The 20,553-nt window shown below is 35.1% G+C and overlaps 1 protein-coding gene across 1 annotated transcript in view; it reads right to left on the reverse strand.

Moving 5' to 3' along the window:
• cac (calcium voltage-gated channel subunit cacophony) overlaps positions 1 to 20,553 on the reverse strand; it is a 749,704-nt gene that overhangs the window by 12,506 nt on the left and 716,645 nt on the right. The window contains exons 40-43 of the mRNA XM_069307633.1: positions 18,753 to 18,913; positions 18,267 to 18,384; positions 4,935 to 5,101; positions 3,250 to 3,371 (exon numbers count right to left, since the gene is read on the reverse strand). Coding sequence (XP_069163734.1) covers positions 3,250 to 3,371; positions 4,935 to 5,101; positions 18,267 to 18,384; positions 18,753 to 18,913 — 568 coding nt within the window. The remainder of the gene's footprint in view (positions 1 to 3,249; positions 3,372 to 4,934; positions 5,102 to 18,266; positions 18,385 to 18,752; positions 18,914 to 20,553) is intronic.

A 20,553-nucleotide genomic window follows, 5' to 3' on the forward strand; every position in this document is an offset into this window, starting at 1 on the left:
AGAATCAGAAAATGCTAAATTTGCTAAAAAATATTGAAAGTTATAATAATGAATGAATCATTTATGCTGTATAGTAATATGTTTTAGAGGTATATGTGTAGATATTAAATAGATATATTGTATATCACTGAATATTCATTCCAATACAAAAAATTATGTATACTGTGTAAGGAAAATTGTATGAATAATCGTACCGTACATGTTTTGACTGCTAAACTCGGAATGGAAATCATGTAAATATAAATTATTGCTTTCGAGTGAATGTAATAGCTTTTATGTTCATAATATTATTATACCGTATAGTTCTAAATACAGTATATTGTTTGATTCTGCATTGTACTAGTCACCCAAGAGATGTTGCTACACTTCATTTCCAAGACATTCCATGGTGGCAACTACTACCACACATACAGTAGTTCACATACGTTCAGAGTCGGTCTATGAATGCTACAGAAAAAAGTCAAAGAAACTTTTCTGTACATTTTGTAGCACAGTACGAGCACGGTATAAAATACAACGCATTATTTTCAATAATAACTTATTAGTGTAATGTAAAGGAGCTTTCCTGTGCTTTGGAGTAGTCCAGCCTCACTGTGTCACACACCTCACAACTCCTGAGAGGAGGCCTAGTTATTGAGGATATACCTGGAGCATATCAGGGAAGTGTTTCGGGAGTTCTTCTACTCCCCAAGTTCGGCCTGGGGCTAGACTCGACATATGTGGGACACTATGTGGGACACTATGTGGGGCACTGGGTGAGGGGCCCACCTTCGGTGTGAGATGTTTACCTCAAATTCTCTTTCATTATCATCACTCCATCATCTGTACAGGAAGATACTAACAGAGCTGCATGACCAGGTTGGCAGCTTGAGCCACATATGCTGCCTATGGTTGCTGTCTTGATACTACTGGCCTGTAGCCAAAGCGATGTACTTAATTTTTGTGGGTCCCGTGTAGCGCATGGGAGTTTCAGATTTTTTGCAGTAACTAAAAAATCTCAAGATGTGATGCACAGCACTGATCAAACCTCTGAGGATGTGATGTGCATTGCAAGGTTAAAGTGTTCCCCTAACTATAATTTACATAAATATCTGTCCCCCACTACGCTTTGGTAATTACACTTATGTAACTACCAACTACAGGCATAGTGAACCTGATGTAAGACAGAAAAGAGGTGACATAATACTCAAAGAAAGAAGAGGTATAAAATTACCTTAAATCTGTATGTATGTGCTGTCAGTCCTGGAAACCACTACTCATGAAGAGACCTTAGAAAACCAGTCTGAATCCTCACAAAAACACTACAGATTGGGTTAATCCCTTCACTGAGCCCTGTCATGGAATGAAGCCCATGCCTAGACCAGTTTTGGCATGAGGAAGCTGTCAAACAGTGCAAGACATGTCTGTAATATTGGCCTACTTAAGGCAAAAGTAATAATATCAAAAAGTGTCCCTGCAATCTCCCACCCTTGGCTGTTTGTATGTATATTTGTGTGGATATGTGGGTATGTGTGCAAGTCTCAAGAACAACCTTATGACCTCTGAGGCTGAACAAGTGCCTCAAACAAGCATCCAGTTCGGGAAGGGGGATAAAGACTATTAACTGAATAATTTACAGCTGGAACTCATGTACCTCTGACATTTGAGACGATGTAAGTGCAAATGTGGAAAACCAGTAAGTAAATACTGGAACAATGCAGCAAGCAACACGGTACTCTATTTGTTGTAGAGCCATGGTAGTGGTGACTATTTTGGAGAGGGAAACCAATCATAGGGCATCAGTCAGGCTTCATGAGGTAGCTAGAGGTAAGAAACCTTATTTTTGTGTTAGGTTGTGTTGCCTGGTGGCAGTCAGAGATTGTGGTCAGGGTTAGTGGCAGAGTAGGGCAACCATAATTTTTCAAATTTGGCGATTAACAGTCCTTTTGCTGTCAACTACAACTTGGGAAGGTTGTGGAGCTTCGGAATGTGTTTTCTAGTGATCTTTCTGGGCTGGATTGAGTATTCTTCAACTTCTGCCTAGAATCAGTATGACCTAGAAGGGACAATTTTAAATGATCCTTGATGTGCATTGCAGAGTTCCCTGATGTGTATTGCAGACTGTCAAATTGCTTTGACTAAGTACAGACATATCCTGGGGCCAGGAAGTTCTTTCCTTACGAGTAATCTGAGTGGAATAGCTCAGAATATAGTAGAGAAATACACTATTAAAATTTAGTATCAAAGGTCTTATGTTTTTCAGCATTTTCTGAATTCTTTAACACAAGTAAATTCTTTATTACATGACTAATACCTGCAAGGGTCATGCAATAATGCCATTTGTCATTACAAGAACAAATCCTCTTTTGAGAACATTAAACAGCTACAAATAGTGTACATTATTACTTTTCATAGTTATGAAGATTTTCAAATAGTACTCATTATTACTATATTTTACATCTATGCAAGATACGTTAATGGGTTCATATTTCTTACCACACAACTCTACAAGACTCTACAAATAAAATCGGCTTCATAAAATGAATCTTATTATAATGACAAATTGAATCATCTCTAACTGAGTTCAGTAGTGAATATAAAGAGTATTTCATTTGCAATCAACACTCAACTTTATGTTGCATAAGTTTAAGTTAATCAAAAGGCCAGTCTTCAACTAATGCACATTGAAGTACAATAGGGAAGGGCAGTGATGGTTCATATGACTGGAATGTTTGGATAATGGATTTCCTAAACAAAAAATGAGTTCTGCAACACCCAGACTGACCCCTTGTGATAAATTCCCTATGTGTATTGTTATGTCATATCCTACAATTTTTTATGAAGCATCTGAACCATCCTCACTCTTCCCTTCAGGGAAAAACAGATAACAAGGTTATCTGCTCGAAATGTTATTTATATTATTGCACTGAATACCACATTCTTTTAATCGGGAATATCTTGCATCAATATTTAAGGCACGAACAAAACTTTATTTACTTTTAATGTAAATTATCTTGAATATGGATGTAAATAATCATATTTAAATCGCAGAATAAAGACGTGCAGTACTGTTAATATAATTACCCATTAAAAAGTCCTTACTGTATGTCTTTGATCAGATATTTAGTATTAAATTGATGGAAAATGAATTTTCTAAAGATGATATAAGAAAATTCTTCACTACCTACTCACTGAGAGGCATGACCCTGCAGTTTACATACCTCATGTGCACTATGACGACGACCCTGGCCTGCAGACTCAATTACCTACCTCGTAGCCTACCTCTCTTGTGGATGTTATCATATTTGACGAGGTCCACCACATCACTAACGGCATCACTGAAGCCAATATCATGTGGTTGCTGGACAGGTCTTCTTGGTGAGGGACTCCGCCTAATTAGTGTTGGAGAACGCATATGTCTGAGGTATGCACGATTAACTTCATAATAGCATCACGGGGTTAATTAATAGGGAAATCCTTATCAGATGACCAACTCAATTTGATCATTATACATAGACAAAAGAGCAAAGATTCCTTCTTCTAATATTTAGGAAATTTAGTATTCAGCAGTCTCTTTTAAACTAAAATTCTGCCCATTGTTGCTATAACATGAAATACTGCATATAACAACAAGAAGCTTTGGAAGCATTTACTTTCTGTAAACACCCGACATTATTTATATACTACACATTAATGTAACCTCCATTGTATATTTGCATCATCATCATTATGTATATGGTGTACTGAACTCATCTATCTGTAATCATTAATTATTTGATTTTCCATTACCTGTACCTGGGAACATTGAAAAGATATATTATATATTATTTGGAAATAAATACACCAATTGCATCTAAAAATAAACAATACCCAAAATGAGAGTGAAACAAGGAAAATTTCTTAGCATACAGATAGACAACAAACTAAACTTCAACTGCCATATAAAAACCCACCGTTGAATGTTACGAAACGTCTCTCTCTGTAGGAGCCTCGGTGGCTCCATGAAACTGTCTTGTTGAGGTTGCTGCATGCTAAAAGGTCACATTAGCTGTGTTTTCCTTGGCCTATTGGGGTCCAGAGCCAGAACCTGGCACCCTTCCCTCACAGAGGGCCAGGAAATTAGTGACAATCCACCACCCCACTGGAAACTGCCTTCAGAAAGTCAGCAAAGCCTTTCTGATAACTGGAGGATTCTTGGAAAACGAAGCACCTATCTGTTGCCCAACTGGAACTTTAAGCCTTTGCTGGAGTGCCACTTTGGCATGAAGGTGTTAGATGAACCACATCCTAATCATGTAAATTGCTAACCACCATATTGTGGATAATAACATTTCATTGACCTGGACAATTGGAGCCTCGAACCATCGACCACATAAACTGTAGCCTGTAGTTCTACCTACTTAGTCACCAACACCCCTAAAGTGGCATTCCAGGGAAGGCTTAAGTTCCAGTTGGGCAGCAGATGTGCTTCTGGAATCCTTCCTCTAGGGGTGTTGGTGGCTCAGTAGGAAGAGCTGCAGGCTATGGTTTATTTATATATATAAATAAACCTGTGTAGGTTTATATATATATATATATATACAAAATTTTCTACTGAAATGTAAACCCATACTTAAAATTCTTCCTAGAAGATTGTGGATTGTGACAACCTATGGGCGTCTTACTACATATACGTGTTTGACACAAAACCTGTGAATTAATTTCTTGCTATCAACACTGTTAATTCTATTATAATATTTATTCACTAGTGTTAAGTTCTGCACTAGATTAACACTTTTGCTGCAATATCCAATAGCAGCAATGCATTCTTTGAAAATATTTTCAAATCATGTAATTTTTTTTAAGTCGTCTGACCTTCAGAACAGGCTTCTGAACCCAGAAAATGCTACCAGTGGTTAGCAGCCAAATTAAAATAAAGCAATAAATAAACACCTGTTTTACAAACATTGCAATACCTGTGAGGAGGTGTAGGTGACTGGAAGCCCCTGACTGGTGAAGGTGACCGTGATCTATACCTATTAACTGGGTATTCTTCTGGTCGCAGGTGACGGCCACCATCATCAGAAGCTAAGGACCCTCTTCTCGATGCCTGTTGTACCACTTCTGCCAGCTCCAGCCCCGCCTTCAGAATGAATCCATGTCATAAATTTATACAACATTCCTATCCTTGTGAATCACGAACACAGATTGTCCACTTGGAAAAGCAAGTTGAGTGTTAGGTCACTTCATTTATTTTTACAATACAATACAGCAAATTTTTGAAAATATTAGAGAGACCTATATATATTTTGTTACTGAAATGCATAAAAGTAACCTTCAGATTTGTTTTTATTTACAATAATATTTGTCAAGTGATAACTGTAATATGAAAAAGTATGGGTAATGGAGTTTTTACAATACAGCTTGTGAATCCAAGTGATAATCCTGAGTAAGTAATAATGTGCAAGGGGGAAACATAAAATACTATGTAAACCATTTACAGTGTAGTATAGTCATGCTTAATAGTCGGAACTGCTCTACACGACCTAGCTAGTAAGAAGGGACAGCCAGAGCAATTTTGCATATTTTCAAATATTTATTTTAAAATTAGTTTAAGCCTAAATAATATCTGTATTAATTTGTTGAATTAACAACATGAATTTCTAACTTAGTTATGCCTAATTTAATGTATTAGGTAATATTGAGAAATAATTGTCCAATTTTGGATAGATCAGGTTTTTAAGGCTAGTTTTGCCAAGAATTTTTAATATCATATTACTGTATATATGATAATTAAAAACTCATACATATGAGAAAATTTATGAAATATTTAACATTTAGGGTAGTTAAAACTACTGTACTGTGCAACTCTGGTTATAAATAAATAAACACACAAAATAGGTGTTGGAACAAGTGACTGATAATTGAGTGAAGGACAAAACTCTCAGTAGTTTCAAAGCGTCATATGACAAAGAGTACTGAGAAGACGGGACGTCACGAGTACAGCTCTCATCCTGTAACTACATTTGGTTATTACCCTTATGTAATTAGAGTACAATATAGTAACAGGAAATAAAAAATAGACAAAGGAATTTTTTAAACTCACAACTTCAAGAACTGGAGGCCACAGATTCAAGCTAAGGAAACAAAGGTGCAGAGAAATATAAAAACATTCTCTTTGAAACAGAGTGTTAGATGACTGGAACAAGTGAGAAGGCAGTGGAGGCCAAAACCATCAGCAATTTCAAAGAATACCAGGAAGATGAGACACGACGAAAATAGCTTTCATCCTGTAGCTACACTTAGGTAATTACAAACATCCCATACTCTTTAGGCAGTTATGAAATACTGTTACTGTATCCATAACAGTACTTTTTATCACATTTATAATTTGTGGATTGATATATTTTTAATTTATGAACAATACTTTTTTTAAGAAAACAAATAAAAAACTAACATAGCAACCTGACATATCCTAAATAGCCTGACTATTCATCAGTACTGCTTAAATTGCATAAATGTAGGCCATAACAAGTTAGTAACTCATGTAATCAATAATTGTGGTTATATTATTAAGGCCAAACTAATCTCAAAATAGATATATAGATACATGTATTTGTAAATACAGTAGACAAAATTGGTCTGTCTGGATGTTACTCAAAATGGTCCTTCTATACTAGGCATAGTAGTGTGGTTCTGGGTATTAGGTATGAAAATAAATAACTAAAGTAAATAATATATATATATATATATATATATATATATATATATATATATATATATATATATATATATATATATATATATATATATATATATATATATATATATATACATACAGTATTATATATATATATATATATATATATATATATATTAATTAGGTGCACTGTGTGTGCATGTGTTTGTGTGTGAATTGTAATTATCTATGTAAAAATGCATTTAAAAAATCATTGCAAAGAGTAATGATTTTTAATCAAATCTGAAAAATCTGAAAGCTAGATAACAGAAAACATGAATAAAACTACATACATGTAGTGAGTTTGACACAATAGAAATCACAGCATAATTATATTATAATGGTGCCCTTTTAACTTTCTCAAGTCCGTTATTATTTCAAACTAAAATGGTTAAAATAACGTTTCTTATCAAACACCAAGTTCTGATGTTTGACATTAATTACGGTAAATAACCAGACTAGAATATCATATGTGAGCTGAACTACCAACCAATTGGTGCACACCTGACTGCCCAAATTTATTACAAAGTCATTTTCACAATAAATGTCACTAGGGATAGTAAAAGACCACATATATTCTCTTGCCTATTACAGAGCATCCAGAAAGCTTAAAATTTAGTTTCTTTTAACGGGTTCTTGAGGAAGCTAAAAATTTATTGAAGAAATGCAGCAGGTGAGTGTTGATCATACAAGCAAATAAAATACAGCAATACCCTCAGATAAACTGTGGGTTATATGTTTAACAACTTCAATACCATTCTGATTAATGCTGCATTATATCAAATACAAAATTTATTGTAAGTTTGAGCAGTAGTGTGGCAAATTTTGAATGCTGCACCATCAGATGATAAAGAAAACATTAATGCTAAGCATAAATGTGGATATTATATACATATTTTAAACACTGTTTGGCACTGAGAAAGATGTCCATGAAAACATTATATACATACATATTATATATATATATATATATATATATATATATATATATATATATATATATATATATATATATATATATATATATATATATATATATAATATATATATATTATAAATATATATATAAATATATATATGGGATATGGGGACATTGAGGTAGCTTATTTGCATATGAGAAGGTAAAAATCATACTATTTTAATCTGTTGTTGGCTGCAAAGGCTGAAAGGACAAGAAAGATTGAAATTAAAAAGGAAAGGAAAAACATGAACTTAACATGAAGGATAATAGACATAACACATTTACAGAAATGGTCAAAATCTGGTAATAAGTGATCAGATAATTAACATCACAAAGTGACACAGTCAACAGGTGAAATTACAAAATGAAATGAAACAAATAACATGGATGAAAATGAGAAATGCAGTTGATTTTGTGCAAGTTATACAACAGATGAGTGAACAAAGAGATGGAATGGACACAATATGAGGTTCATGTGAAGAGCTGACAGACCTTGGGTTACAAACATGTCACACAGAGTACACGAACACATGATAGGAGAGGCCGTCACACTCTCTTACATCAAGCATTCAAAGTAGGTCTATATCATAAACTGGATACAATCTCCATGTCCTTCAATATGAGTTACTTTGCTCCCAGAAAACAAAATAAATATATCAATAAGCATTGTAAAAGCAAGCAGGCAACACATTACCTACAATATTCAATAAATGCAAACAGAGGAGTAGAGATTTGTGAATCAAATAAAGCTAAATAAAAATAAATCACATGAAAATAATTAATCAACAATTACTGGTAACAAGGAGTAGAAACATCATAATATATTTGTTATTATATGTCTAAATTTTAAATATTTTGCATTAAGTTATAATATATAAAAACTTCACAATGGTCATCTTTGAACTAACGCATTTTGCATACTTTGATCAGAGTTTTCACGAGTGATATATATATATATATATAAACGTTGCTACAAGTAATTGTTGCAGAAAAGATTAAAAAAGAAGTTAAAGATAGTTTCTGTGTAAATATAGAACAGGAGAACGTAAACAATTATAGCAGCTGAAAAGTACAATTCAGTTGGTATTATTACATGCAGCAATGATGCTTTTGAGTGCTTCATAAGCAGTAATTGTAATAGTGGTACTGTACTGTAGCAGTGGCTGTATCACTATACAGTACAGTATAATGATGCCGGAAGCAAATACAGCAAGAGCAGAGAGAATTACAGTATAATCATCATCAACACAAGCAGGAACAATAAATATTTATAATAGCTGCAGTATTGATAGGGAAAATGCAGTATTATATCTAATACCTGATGGATAATACAAGCTGTGATCAAAGTTAAAAGTAATAATTCCACCAAGAGAAAATCGGTAGAGGAGGCTGAGGCTATATTAAATGAGGTTGCATAAACAAAAGATGAATTAGAAGAAGTAGAAGTAGTAGTAGTAGTAGCAGTGGTAATAGTAGTAGTAATAGTAGTAGCAATAGTAGTAGCAGTAATAGTAGTAGTAATACTAGTAGTAACAGTAGTAGTAATAATAGTAGTAATAGTAGTAATAGTAGTAGTAATAGCAATAGTTGTAGTAGTAGTAGTATAAGGTAGAATTAGTAGTAGTAATAGAACTGTTGCAAAGGAATACAGTACTGGTACCTGGATTCCTCATTTTCCCTTCCCTAAGAACTCAGCATTCTTAAGGAGTTAAAGTTTTGAAAGATTACCTGAAAAGCTGCTGGAGAGTTGAACATGCTTCTCTGGCTACTTCACAAGTGAAGCACGTGCCATGTGTTTACAATGCAAAATATTGATGGAAATGTAGAAAATTACCACATTTAACAGAAACAAGTGTCAGAGTAAATGTAGAAAATGACTACATTTAACAGAAACAAGTGCCAGAGTAAATGAAAAAACTAGAAAAGACTTAAAATGTGAATAGAACAGTTATAAAGAGGAGGACAAAGTAGAGAGTGAAACAGGATATCAAAATCATAGATTTTAAATGTCTATCAAAGCTAATTGATCTTCTTTTTTAGAGCAAAATAGATTATTGTACCTAAAGAGCAGTAGTGGAAGAAATTCTAATCCACAGTTATATTTGAATAGTATTAGTTGTGAATGCATTTGTAGTTGTGTTTGTGATTAAGGTTGCTTTTAATTAACCCATTTTCTGTAATAATCTATGGTATTTACCAGTCGTAATAACTAGTTGACAGTTTTGATGCATGAGTTGCCTCTGAAAAATTGAGCTAACATATCAAGCTGAGAGTTGAACTTGCGTATGAATGACCACTGACATGGAGAACGTTTTTACTGGTTATAAAAACAAAAATTTGCCATAATTTACTTGCTGGTGAGTTATGGTTAAAAGTAGTCCTGTGGGGAAACCTATCCTCAGAACAATGTAACGACTGGAATTTTATTTTCATTAATTTTATTAAGAAAATTCTTAGGAGTCGTGATGAGGGATCGAACCTATGCAGTGTTCCCACGCACACGCTCTAGCAACTAGAACACGACATAGACCATGTAGACATGAGGAAATATAGACTGCATAATTCGATCCCAACCAAGGATCTTCCAGCTCAACATTGCGTATTGTTATTGTCCGGCAACCAGGAGGCCTGGTCGACGACCGGGCCGCGGGGACGCTAAGCCCCGGAAGCACCTCAAGGTAACCTCAAGGTAAGGATCCTGTTCAGCAGTGGAAGAGGATCCAGGGTTGGGATCGAAAGATATTCTACATTTCCTCATGTTTTCCAAATAGTGGGTTATTATTTTAATTGATAAGTGCAATATTGCACTTCATTTTTAACACAAGTTGCTTCTATTAAATCATAAGCTGAAAGTTTTAATACCAATAGTAGTGTCAGCAGCATTATATCACTAGGAGGAAAGAGGTACGTCTAGCTGTAGAGATAACAGTAGCAAAATAACAATACCTTCTGCGTAATAATCATTAGAAGCAGAAGCAGTGGTTTGTACAATCAAATATGTAGAGAAGCACCTTGCTCTATTTAACCAATCAAATATGCAATCAAAACTGCAGCAGTAGGTTTAATAGCAGGAGTAATGATAACAGTAAGGAATCATAAACAGTAATTAAGCATAACAGAAGTAAATAATGTACAGCTGTATGAGCAACAGTAAAGGAAGAACAGTGGCAATAGCAGATGAAGTGCAATAGCTAATAACAAAATAAAGTGCTATAAAGCAATAAAGGTTTAATAGCTGCAATTATTATTACAAGTAACTAATATTAATTACTATTACAAATAAGTAATAGTAATTTGTCATTGTACTAAGATTAAACTTTAAAATTAAACAATTAGGTAATTTCAAATGTTAATATTATAATATAGACCCATTACAAAATCACAAATACACCTTACAAAGTATTCTCACACTACATTAAAAAGAATAAGAGAGCTAAGCAGAAGACTCCAGTTAATTTATGTATTAATCTACCTTTTATATGAAAGATTCAATGAAGGTTATTTGATAAATCTCAAATTCAATAATTCAGAAGCACAACAAATGATGATACAATGCTACTGTATACTGTACACTAGAACTGCTTAACTCAAGTCCACTGCACCAAGATCATTTAATGGGGACTATAAAAAATATATTTTACATCTTTCATCTCAGTAGCAGCATTAAAGCTATATATCTATCACTCTAATTATAAAATGTAAAGCCATTGTTACATTATCATTCTATTAAATGGTTCTAACATACTATTAAATATTTCTATTTCAGACAAGGAAAGGGGAGGCTGACATCTATGAATGCTCTATTGTCAACGTTCTTGAAAAACCCATTTTCTATAAAGTAGTAGCATATGGTTATCTATGTCTACATTACGTCCAGCATCAGACATTCAGTCTAAATCAAACTTCCAGGGAAGACTAATTATCTAAAATTCCTAACCTAAGTCCTCACGTTTCTAAATATTCTAAACTCTACGAGTAAAATTTGTTCTCAAATATACATTGTATTTTTGGCAGAGGCAAAATATAGGAGTCTGACAAAATCTAGGAAAATATATTAAGAGACACTAAATGCTTCATTCTAGAACTGACAGAAGAATAAAGCACCAAAGAAAATCTAGAAGACCATTTGTGACGTCGAAAACCAAATTTGAGCTTTTGATTAGTGTTTCGAAAAGGCTCACTTTTTTATACTCGTTTGAGTCAAAATTTGGCATAGCCATTAAATACAATCTCAAGCTCACTGGTGAGGTCACAAACATATAAAACACTAAAAAACATAGTGAAAGGGAACTTTCAGATTGAATAACCACAAGAACTTTAACTAAGTTGAACAAGTAAGGTACATGTTCAAGAGTCAGAGTAGGAGAGCTGTGATACCAAGCTGAAAAGATTGAATCATTTGTGTCATAATGCCTAATTATCTCTCTTTTTTTTTATCAAAAGCACAAAATCTCAAATGTTTAGTTCTTTTGAATCAATATTTTTCCTCTAGATTTATAGATTATTGTAATTCGCTAAAGTTTCTAACAAATTATTTCAAACTTATATAAAAACATATGAAATCCAGAACTATAAAAGAATTGAATTTAGCAATTAAATACCAGCAATTTCTAGATTTGTGTTGATGCTATAGTAGATAACTTTTGTAATAATTTAGTACTTATCAACATATACTTCAGCTTCATTCACATACTGTACACATACTTGCATCAAGCACCAATTTGCATTGGTACAGTCTTCTAAATAATCTCCAGTCCATAAACAATTACACTCCTTGTAAATTTGGGCTCGGCTTGAATCAGTATATTTATTATTCATCCACCAATGGCTAGTGTTGGATAGGGAATGAATGAACAAATATAGTTGATACGATAATCAAAATAAATTCTAAACAACAGAAGTGCCTTTTTCTGTCAATTGTAATTACAATAGCCTCTTCTGTGCAACTCTGAGAAAGCTTTTTTTTAAGTTTAGACAGATGCAGTCAAATCAACCATCCCTTTCCTGCAAGGTTTCTATAGCTGTATCATAAAAGCTAAGATGATTTGTCACAAAGGATCTTTCTGTTCAATAGCCATATTGTCTGTAATTATTCTGTCATTTCCTTTCAGGTCTTCCTCCAATTTGGTTGCAACTTTTTCCTTTTGTGATTTGACTTCCATGTTTGTCAAGTTTAGAGGAACCTCTCTACTACCATCTTTTGTAGATTGGAGCTGTTTGTCTATTTCCATATATCTGTTATGGTTTTCTGCATCTAAGCAAGCCTGAAAAAAAATTATAGTGGAATGCTTAGCTTGAGTGCGCATTCTTTAGACCTCAAGGTGAGACTCCATTTGGGCCAAGTGCTTTGTTTTTGCATAGCTCCTTGAGCAGTTTTTCTGCCACGACTGTAATGATGGGTATGTAATGTCTAGCTTTCATGGTTATTAGTCTAAAGTTTTTATTTGATTTACATTTGTAGGTCTCATTTGTTAGTGTTTGCAAATTGTGTATAATAGAATGTATGTGAGCAAGCTTGAATGGTCCAAAAGCTATAAATCATTATAAGCTCTTTGGCCCCACCAGAATTTGAACCTGGATGGTCAGGGGTCACCCCACAGACTACCCAGTACCAAGACTGCTTTACCATCAATTGTCTGTAAGTGGTGGATGGTCCTGAGCTCAAACCTTTTCACACAAGCTCCACGACCATAAAAAACCCGGCAACACTTATGGTGCATCTTGGGCACAGTTTTTTTTTATCAAATCCTAGCACATGCTGGGACTGCACAGAGCCTTCAAATGTGAGAAAAACTTGAATGGTCCCCAAGCCATAAATCACTACAGTACTGTATAAACTCTTTGGCCCCCACCAGGATTTGAATCTAGACAGCCAGGGGGTTACCTCACTAGCTACCCAGTACTAAGATCACTCTACCATTGATTGTCTATAAGTGGTGGATGACCTTCGTCAGTCATCTCACATGATTTGGCATGTATCTTATTTACTTCCTTGTCTTTCTGGTATATCAATTTCATTATTCTCTTCTAGATTAAGCATACTGTACATATACAGTATCAAATTTTCAAAAGGACATGGTCGCTCATAGTTAATGGAGAAAGGTATTGTACTAAAGCTCAAAGGTATCTTTTTTCTTGGTAAATACCAAATCCAGCATTGATGGAAGATCACCTTCCTACATTCACATTACCTGTTTAACATGTTGAGCCTTGAAAATATCCATGAGGAGGTTCACGAGTCTGACCATCTAAATGTTGTCTGTTCTTGCTTCGTAGGTCTCCCAGTCCATTGATTTCAAAATGAAGTCACCAAGTATCAATAATCATGATTTATCTTTATCTACTATTACAATAATCTTTCTCATGATCATTATAAGACCATTTCTTTTGTGTTACCTATTTCTTCCTATATTCATGTGTTGTTTGCTGGTGTGCTCTAGGTTGTAATATTTATCAGCCTCTTGATTTGATTATAGATCTCTGGTGCCATTATGTTAACATCTCATAAGTTGCCGAGCATTAATTCTACCCTTAGTTATTGTGTGCACATGTAATTTTAATATTTAAATTTAAAAATTTAACTTTCAGTAATTTGTCTATCCAAGCATTATGTTTTGATACACAGAAATTTATAACAATGTACAGTATTTGTACATTTTAATCCTGACAACTAATATATTTGATGATGATATCTTTAAGATATTCCTTTAACTTATACTCAAGTATTTAACTTCAGCATCATATTAATACCCAAATCTTTATGAGTTAATGAAATATTTTAAAGAATTTTTTGTTGTTAATTATTTACTACAATCTGGGTCTCTTACAAAATCCTAAAATCAAAGTTTGAATACAATAATCTCAACATGTACAATTGTAATCAACAATGGTGAGATTTTTAATAGTGCTGAGTGCTTTTTGAGTCATATGATATGCTACATAAAAAACTTAAGACTTTAAAACATTTCAGTAATGACACAGTGACTCTCGTCCTTTAGTAGTCTTGGTAATACACTCTCCTTACCCCAGCAGATAACATGAGCATCACTTGATGAGAACCCAAACTCCACCACGCTCAGAAAATAGTCTGCACATTGTTGTATGCATGCATGATTTATAATTAGCAAATATTTTTTTCCACAAGATGAATGATAACTATAAACAAAAGTATAAATTCATTTACCAAATGACACGTATAGCCTACTGTAGAAGAAAGTTTGCTTTTTACCTGTACACAAAATTATCCTTTTTTCTCCTCCAAGGTATCCACAAAGACAAAAGAAATTGTAAAAGATGACAAAAGGAATATATTTAGCCTAATTTTTTATTTACAATTTGATGTTATTAAACGACCACTAATATTGTTTGATTACTTTCTCTGAAGCACAAACATTCTATAACTTTAATTAATTAATAGCATGGGTATGTATAGGAAGCCTACAACTTAAGAAGACCCACTTGCCCAACTTAACACTATCGGTCTCTTTGGACACTGCTCGCGTTCACTTTTTTCTCTCAAGTCCTAGCCGTGGACTGTGCTCGCGTCCAATACAAAAAATATTTGTATAAAATTAATTTTTTATCCAATCAACTTGGGGATAGTTTCAAAATGAGCGCCTTTAGTGTATGCACAATTTGATACCACAATGAAAGATGTAACACGAAACTTGATGTCAGAACACTGGAATGATATAAATATATTGATGATGAGCATCCAAAATTAAAATATTTGTTAAAATTCCTGTTATTGCTCTATTATTATGGGAGTAGTTTTAAAATATGTGCCTTTATATTGCTAACAATTTGATACCAAAACGAGTGATGTAACATGAAAATTGATGTTATCAAATTGAACGAGTACAGTATACACATTAGGTTGCGGGTGTGATAATTGGTGCTCATTCATGGGTAACTTTAGGCTTGCTAAGGGGATTCACACCGGGCTTTTGGACAATATATGCATATACACCTGCAGGGAATTTAATTGCAAACACAATGACACCAAAATGAACAACGTAGCACGAGAATTAAGGTGAGAAAACTGAAACGGGTATGCACATTTTGATGTCACCGCACGCTTGCCCGCACGCCTGGGCCATGACCTCTAAGTTGGCGGTGCGCATGCTGTAGGCTCGAAAGTGTTAATATTTTAATCTGAAAAGATTTTCTATTTGAAAGTTAAAAGTTTTATTCTTGAGGCCTCAACTCCAGAACTAAAAAACCCTGGGAAGAGCCACGATCCACATCAGACACCAAAGAAGACTGGCTGCCCTTTCTCCCTCCACCCCACGAAGGAGAATCGATGCCCCAAGAACCCTTCAGAATGAATTCCTAATAAGAAATACTGGCTCAAGCCTCTGCTGCTTGCAAAGAAGGGGCAACCCTCAGAGAAGGCCCTGTTACCACCTATAACAACACCAGTCATGCGCCTGGACTCCGGATCCCAAGATGCATCAGACCATAACTGATCTGGCCTCTCGCAATGTTCAAAAGAGAACTTGATAAACACCTGGAAAAGATATCTGATATACCAGGCTGTGATTCATATATCAAGCTGCAATTATGTGTCCAACAGCCAGATTGACAGGACCACCAAACGGAATGCTGCTTCAGAGACCGGTCCATGGGAATGTTGATCCTCGAAATCACCACAAGGTAAGGTAACCACAAGGAAGGCCATATACCAAAGTTGGAAGAAAGGAGCATGCATAGCGCACAACACCAGCTGGGCCCAATGAGGAGCGAGATGGGGGGAACAAACTTGAGGAAAACTTTCTTAACTAAACACTCCTTATTCACATAATAAAACAGCAGGGGCTCAAGCTCCTAGGCATCAAAGCTGGACCAAGACAGCAAACAATGCAAACAAGACTCTCTTCCTACAAAGTGGCAACCACTTGAAAAGTCCCACCCTAAAAAGGGAACTAGGCCAAAAGAGACCCCAGCAAAGAGACCCAGCGAAGACACACGTGGGATGAGAACCATTAACAACCCAAAAAGTGGAATGGCACAAGCAGAAGGAATGGTTACCAGTAGGAACTACAGCCATACAGCATCCAAAAAATCCACACACAGCAGGAGCAGGCTCAAGCAAAGTCTATAGCCTACCAACACCAACAAGATCTGTAAGAATTTCCAGCATGGATAAGGAAAATCTGCTTGTATGCCAAGCATAATGGATAACTGTTGATTAAACCCATAATTCTGCTTGGGAAATGCAGTGAGGGAAGCCAAATGTAGTGTACAACCAACAACCAACACCTGTTTTGTGACTCACACTGGACATCCCAAACAAAACAAACCTCAAACTTGCCCCGGTATCCAGGCCTTATAGAGACTTCTTGAGAGAAGATAGCCTTAAAAAAGTAGATACCTGATCCCCTCTAGGAATTAAACCTGATTGGGCAGGGACAATACCAGCAAATGCCTAGGGAAGAGATGCTTAACACATGCAATTCGAGGAGAGCAATTGACGCAAGTTTCACACAAAATGTGAGGCCAGAAAAAACACACACATGAAGCAACAAAAAACTGGAACAGACACACAGAGGTTCCAACAGGACAAAATTCAAAAGGATAGCCAAAACTAATATGAAAAATCTGGACCAGAAAGGACCAAGACATGAAAAAGCTGTGAACACCACACCAGGCACATGACTGAGGTGACTGGCTGGCTGGGCCCCTGGAGCTGCCATAAGGTAGTGAAGGTTTAATTAACTAGCAGTGGTAACTGGCCAGTGCATGTGTACCTAGTTGACAAGGTAGCCAATGTTTCTCTATGCTGTTACTTGTTTTGGGGTACTCTTCCTTTCTGACAGTTTTTCCTCTTGGTTCTGAGGTGATCTAGTAACCCAACACTTCCTTGCCTCTAGTGAGATCAGTTTCTGCCTCTGTTCTCTGGCAGACTTTCATGGTCCACAAGGACCTGGTGTGACACAATAGGTGTGGAGGCAACTAGTTTAGGGAACCAACAAGAGAAGCTTTCCCAGAAAACAAAAATAACTGCCTACAGATTGGCAAGGAGGAATAACCTAAAACCTTCCATTGTATTAATACTAAATATATAACAATACAAATCTTAGTGAAATAATTTATCCTTTACCACTAGAGTACAGATGTATAATTTAGAAAATAAAACAAAAAATAGGGATTCATTCCAAATATACGGTAAGCAATAAATATTCCAACCCACACTTGTGAAATGCAATGAAAGTGATGACATAATCAAGAAATAGTGCTTAATAACAAAAATACTACAGTATATCTAAATAAATTTGAGAATATACTAACACACAAAAATAAGCTACCATATATGATTTAACTTTATGGTAATTCTTCTGGTTAAGTGTAATATTGTTAGAATGTTAAAGAGTTGTACTGCATAAATTTAAATACAATTGAAATAAATTTTCATAACCATATACTGTAAACATTAGTGCCATTTGGTAAAAATAATATAATATGTATTATCTCAAGAACTTCAAAAGATGCTAATAACACTGTTTTCCGAGAGTGGCAGACAGGAATGGGACGAACGTGTAATGGAATGAGCCATGCGGCAGTAGACACTGGTGACACCATGCAACGCGAGGACGGCTAGCACCAAACCTGCCAGCTGGCCAAACTCGACCCGTCGTGGTCTGAGCCACGCTTGGAGGCACCACCTCCACCCAACAACGTCAGGGACTTTTTCGACCCTTTGTCACTACCAAGTACATTGTCTATGCTGCAAAACGGAGAAGATTGAAGCATGATATGAGTTCAATGTAAACTGTGGATTATCAAGGTCTATGTCATATACACAAGGATGTTAACAGTCATCATATACTGACAATCACCACAATCAGAATTTAGAAACAAATGATAAGGCTTTGGTCAACAAAATTAATATTTATCTACATTATAATACTGTACATAATTATCAATTTTTTTTTATTTTCTAATATAAATATCTAGTATTTGAAAGTGGTGACTGCTTCACAATTACTTAACAATAATGAACATTTTTATTATCATGATATTTCACGTGACATCTTGTCCCCTTGCTATGATTACAGGGTCGTGGCCGTGGATGAAGAGTTGTCGACGCCCTACCTTACGTTGGACTGGGAGAGGCTGTCCTGGCGACTCTGGTGTCCCTGGCACTCCTGCTGCTCATCAATGGAACGGGAGAGGCTGGTCCTTGATGCATGGGTGCTCTTGCTTGGTGCGGCGGGTGCTGCTATGCCCATCAGTCGCGCAAACAAACTGGGCTTCTGTGGTGCCACCATCGAGGGTCAGGGGAGGGTGAACAGCTCGATATATGGAAGCTATGGTTGGGCTAGAATAGCTAAATATTTGATATATGACTGATAAATAGATCATATACAGCACAATATATCAATACTTAAACTACTTTAACTGTCAGCTTTGATAAAATTTCACATGACAATGATATATCTAAATTCCCTAATAAATAAATTCCACAAACAATAGCTTCCATTTCTCGAACTCTTACAAACATCGACTCGAACATCAGGTTTTATGTAATTTAAGTGTAATTTATAAACATCAATGACAGCTAGAATAAAGAAGTCAACCAAATGCGGGATAAAAGAAGAAGGTTGTGAAGGAGTCGTGGCATGACAGTCGTAACCCATTAAACTCTGCGAGGACAAGCCCTTTATGGTTACTGGTTTAAAATCTTGATCTTGCTAGTCATTTTTTCAATCTAACTACAATATCTGTTCTATTTCCTGAGTAGTCATCTCCAGAGAAGCATGAAGCAATAGATTTTGCCACATGTTTTCTATATGACTGTTACATTTTGATTTTTCCCTAATTTTTATAGTGTACCCAAAGTCTACTAGAGTGTGGATCACTCAGCTTCAAAACTTTAAAATCTACAACCGCCATCCACAAACACCAACATTATCTGTTTTTCAATATTTTTGTTTCGTGTGCAAAAACATTGTTACAAACATTGGGTCAAAAGCTCAACATGAAAAATTTAGATAATGAAAAGGTCCCATTAATGTTACATAAATTTCTTAGTGCCTTGTTTCAGTTGTATATATTAATGTTTTAGCAGATGCATTATGGAAACTGTTTAAGTACTGTATTCTATTTTATAAGTCACTATCAAGGAGTCAGTCACAATGTCAAAGATAATATCACCATTCAGAAACCTGATCCATTATCCACAGATGTTATATCTTTGTAGAAGTAAACAAAAATAACATTTTCAGTATAGTTAAACATGAAAATTATAAAATGCTTTATAACAATCACAGACGAATCCCATTAAATTTCACTAAAATTACATCCCACTTTCATAGAAAATAATGATGTCTAAAGTCAGAATACCTACTAGTTCTATGAATAAGATAAAAATAATATGCCTAGAAAGTAACATACTTTCAGGAAGATCACTCACTTATGAAGTTACATATGAAGAGTGATACTCATGAAAGTTTTTCCAAGAGGCCAAGGTAGCAAGTGATAGGATCATGGCTTCAGGTATGTGTACACTAGCATGAGGGCGGGTGGCTTACATGCGAGGCTCTAGTAGTTAGTTGATACTTGAACTTGTTCACATATCTTCATTACCCAGAACATATAGACATCTGGCCTGGTCGACGACCAGGCCGCGGGGACGCTAAGCCCCGGAAGCACCTCAAGGTATCTCTATTTACACTTAAAGGGTTTTAAAAAAAATTTAATATGCAATCATTTGTTCCATAAACTCTCGAAAAACTAAAACTCAAATCTATACTTTTTTTAATGCTGAAGTGGTGGGGGTTTGTCTTCTAGTAACATCTCAAGATAGAGGTGCCTTTAGACGTAAAACGAGAGAGAAAAACTTGTGACCAGTAATTAGATTTTTCCATAATCAAAACAGATGGTGCTTATGTAG

This window comes from Procambarus clarkii, chromosome 60, assembly GCF_040958095.1.
Source record: "Procambarus clarkii isolate CNS0578487 chromosome 60, FALCON_Pclarkii_2.0, whole genome shotgun sequence".
Classification (NCBI taxonomy): domain Eukaryota; kingdom Metazoa; phylum Arthropoda; class Malacostraca; order Decapoda; family Cambaridae; genus Procambarus; species Procambarus clarkii.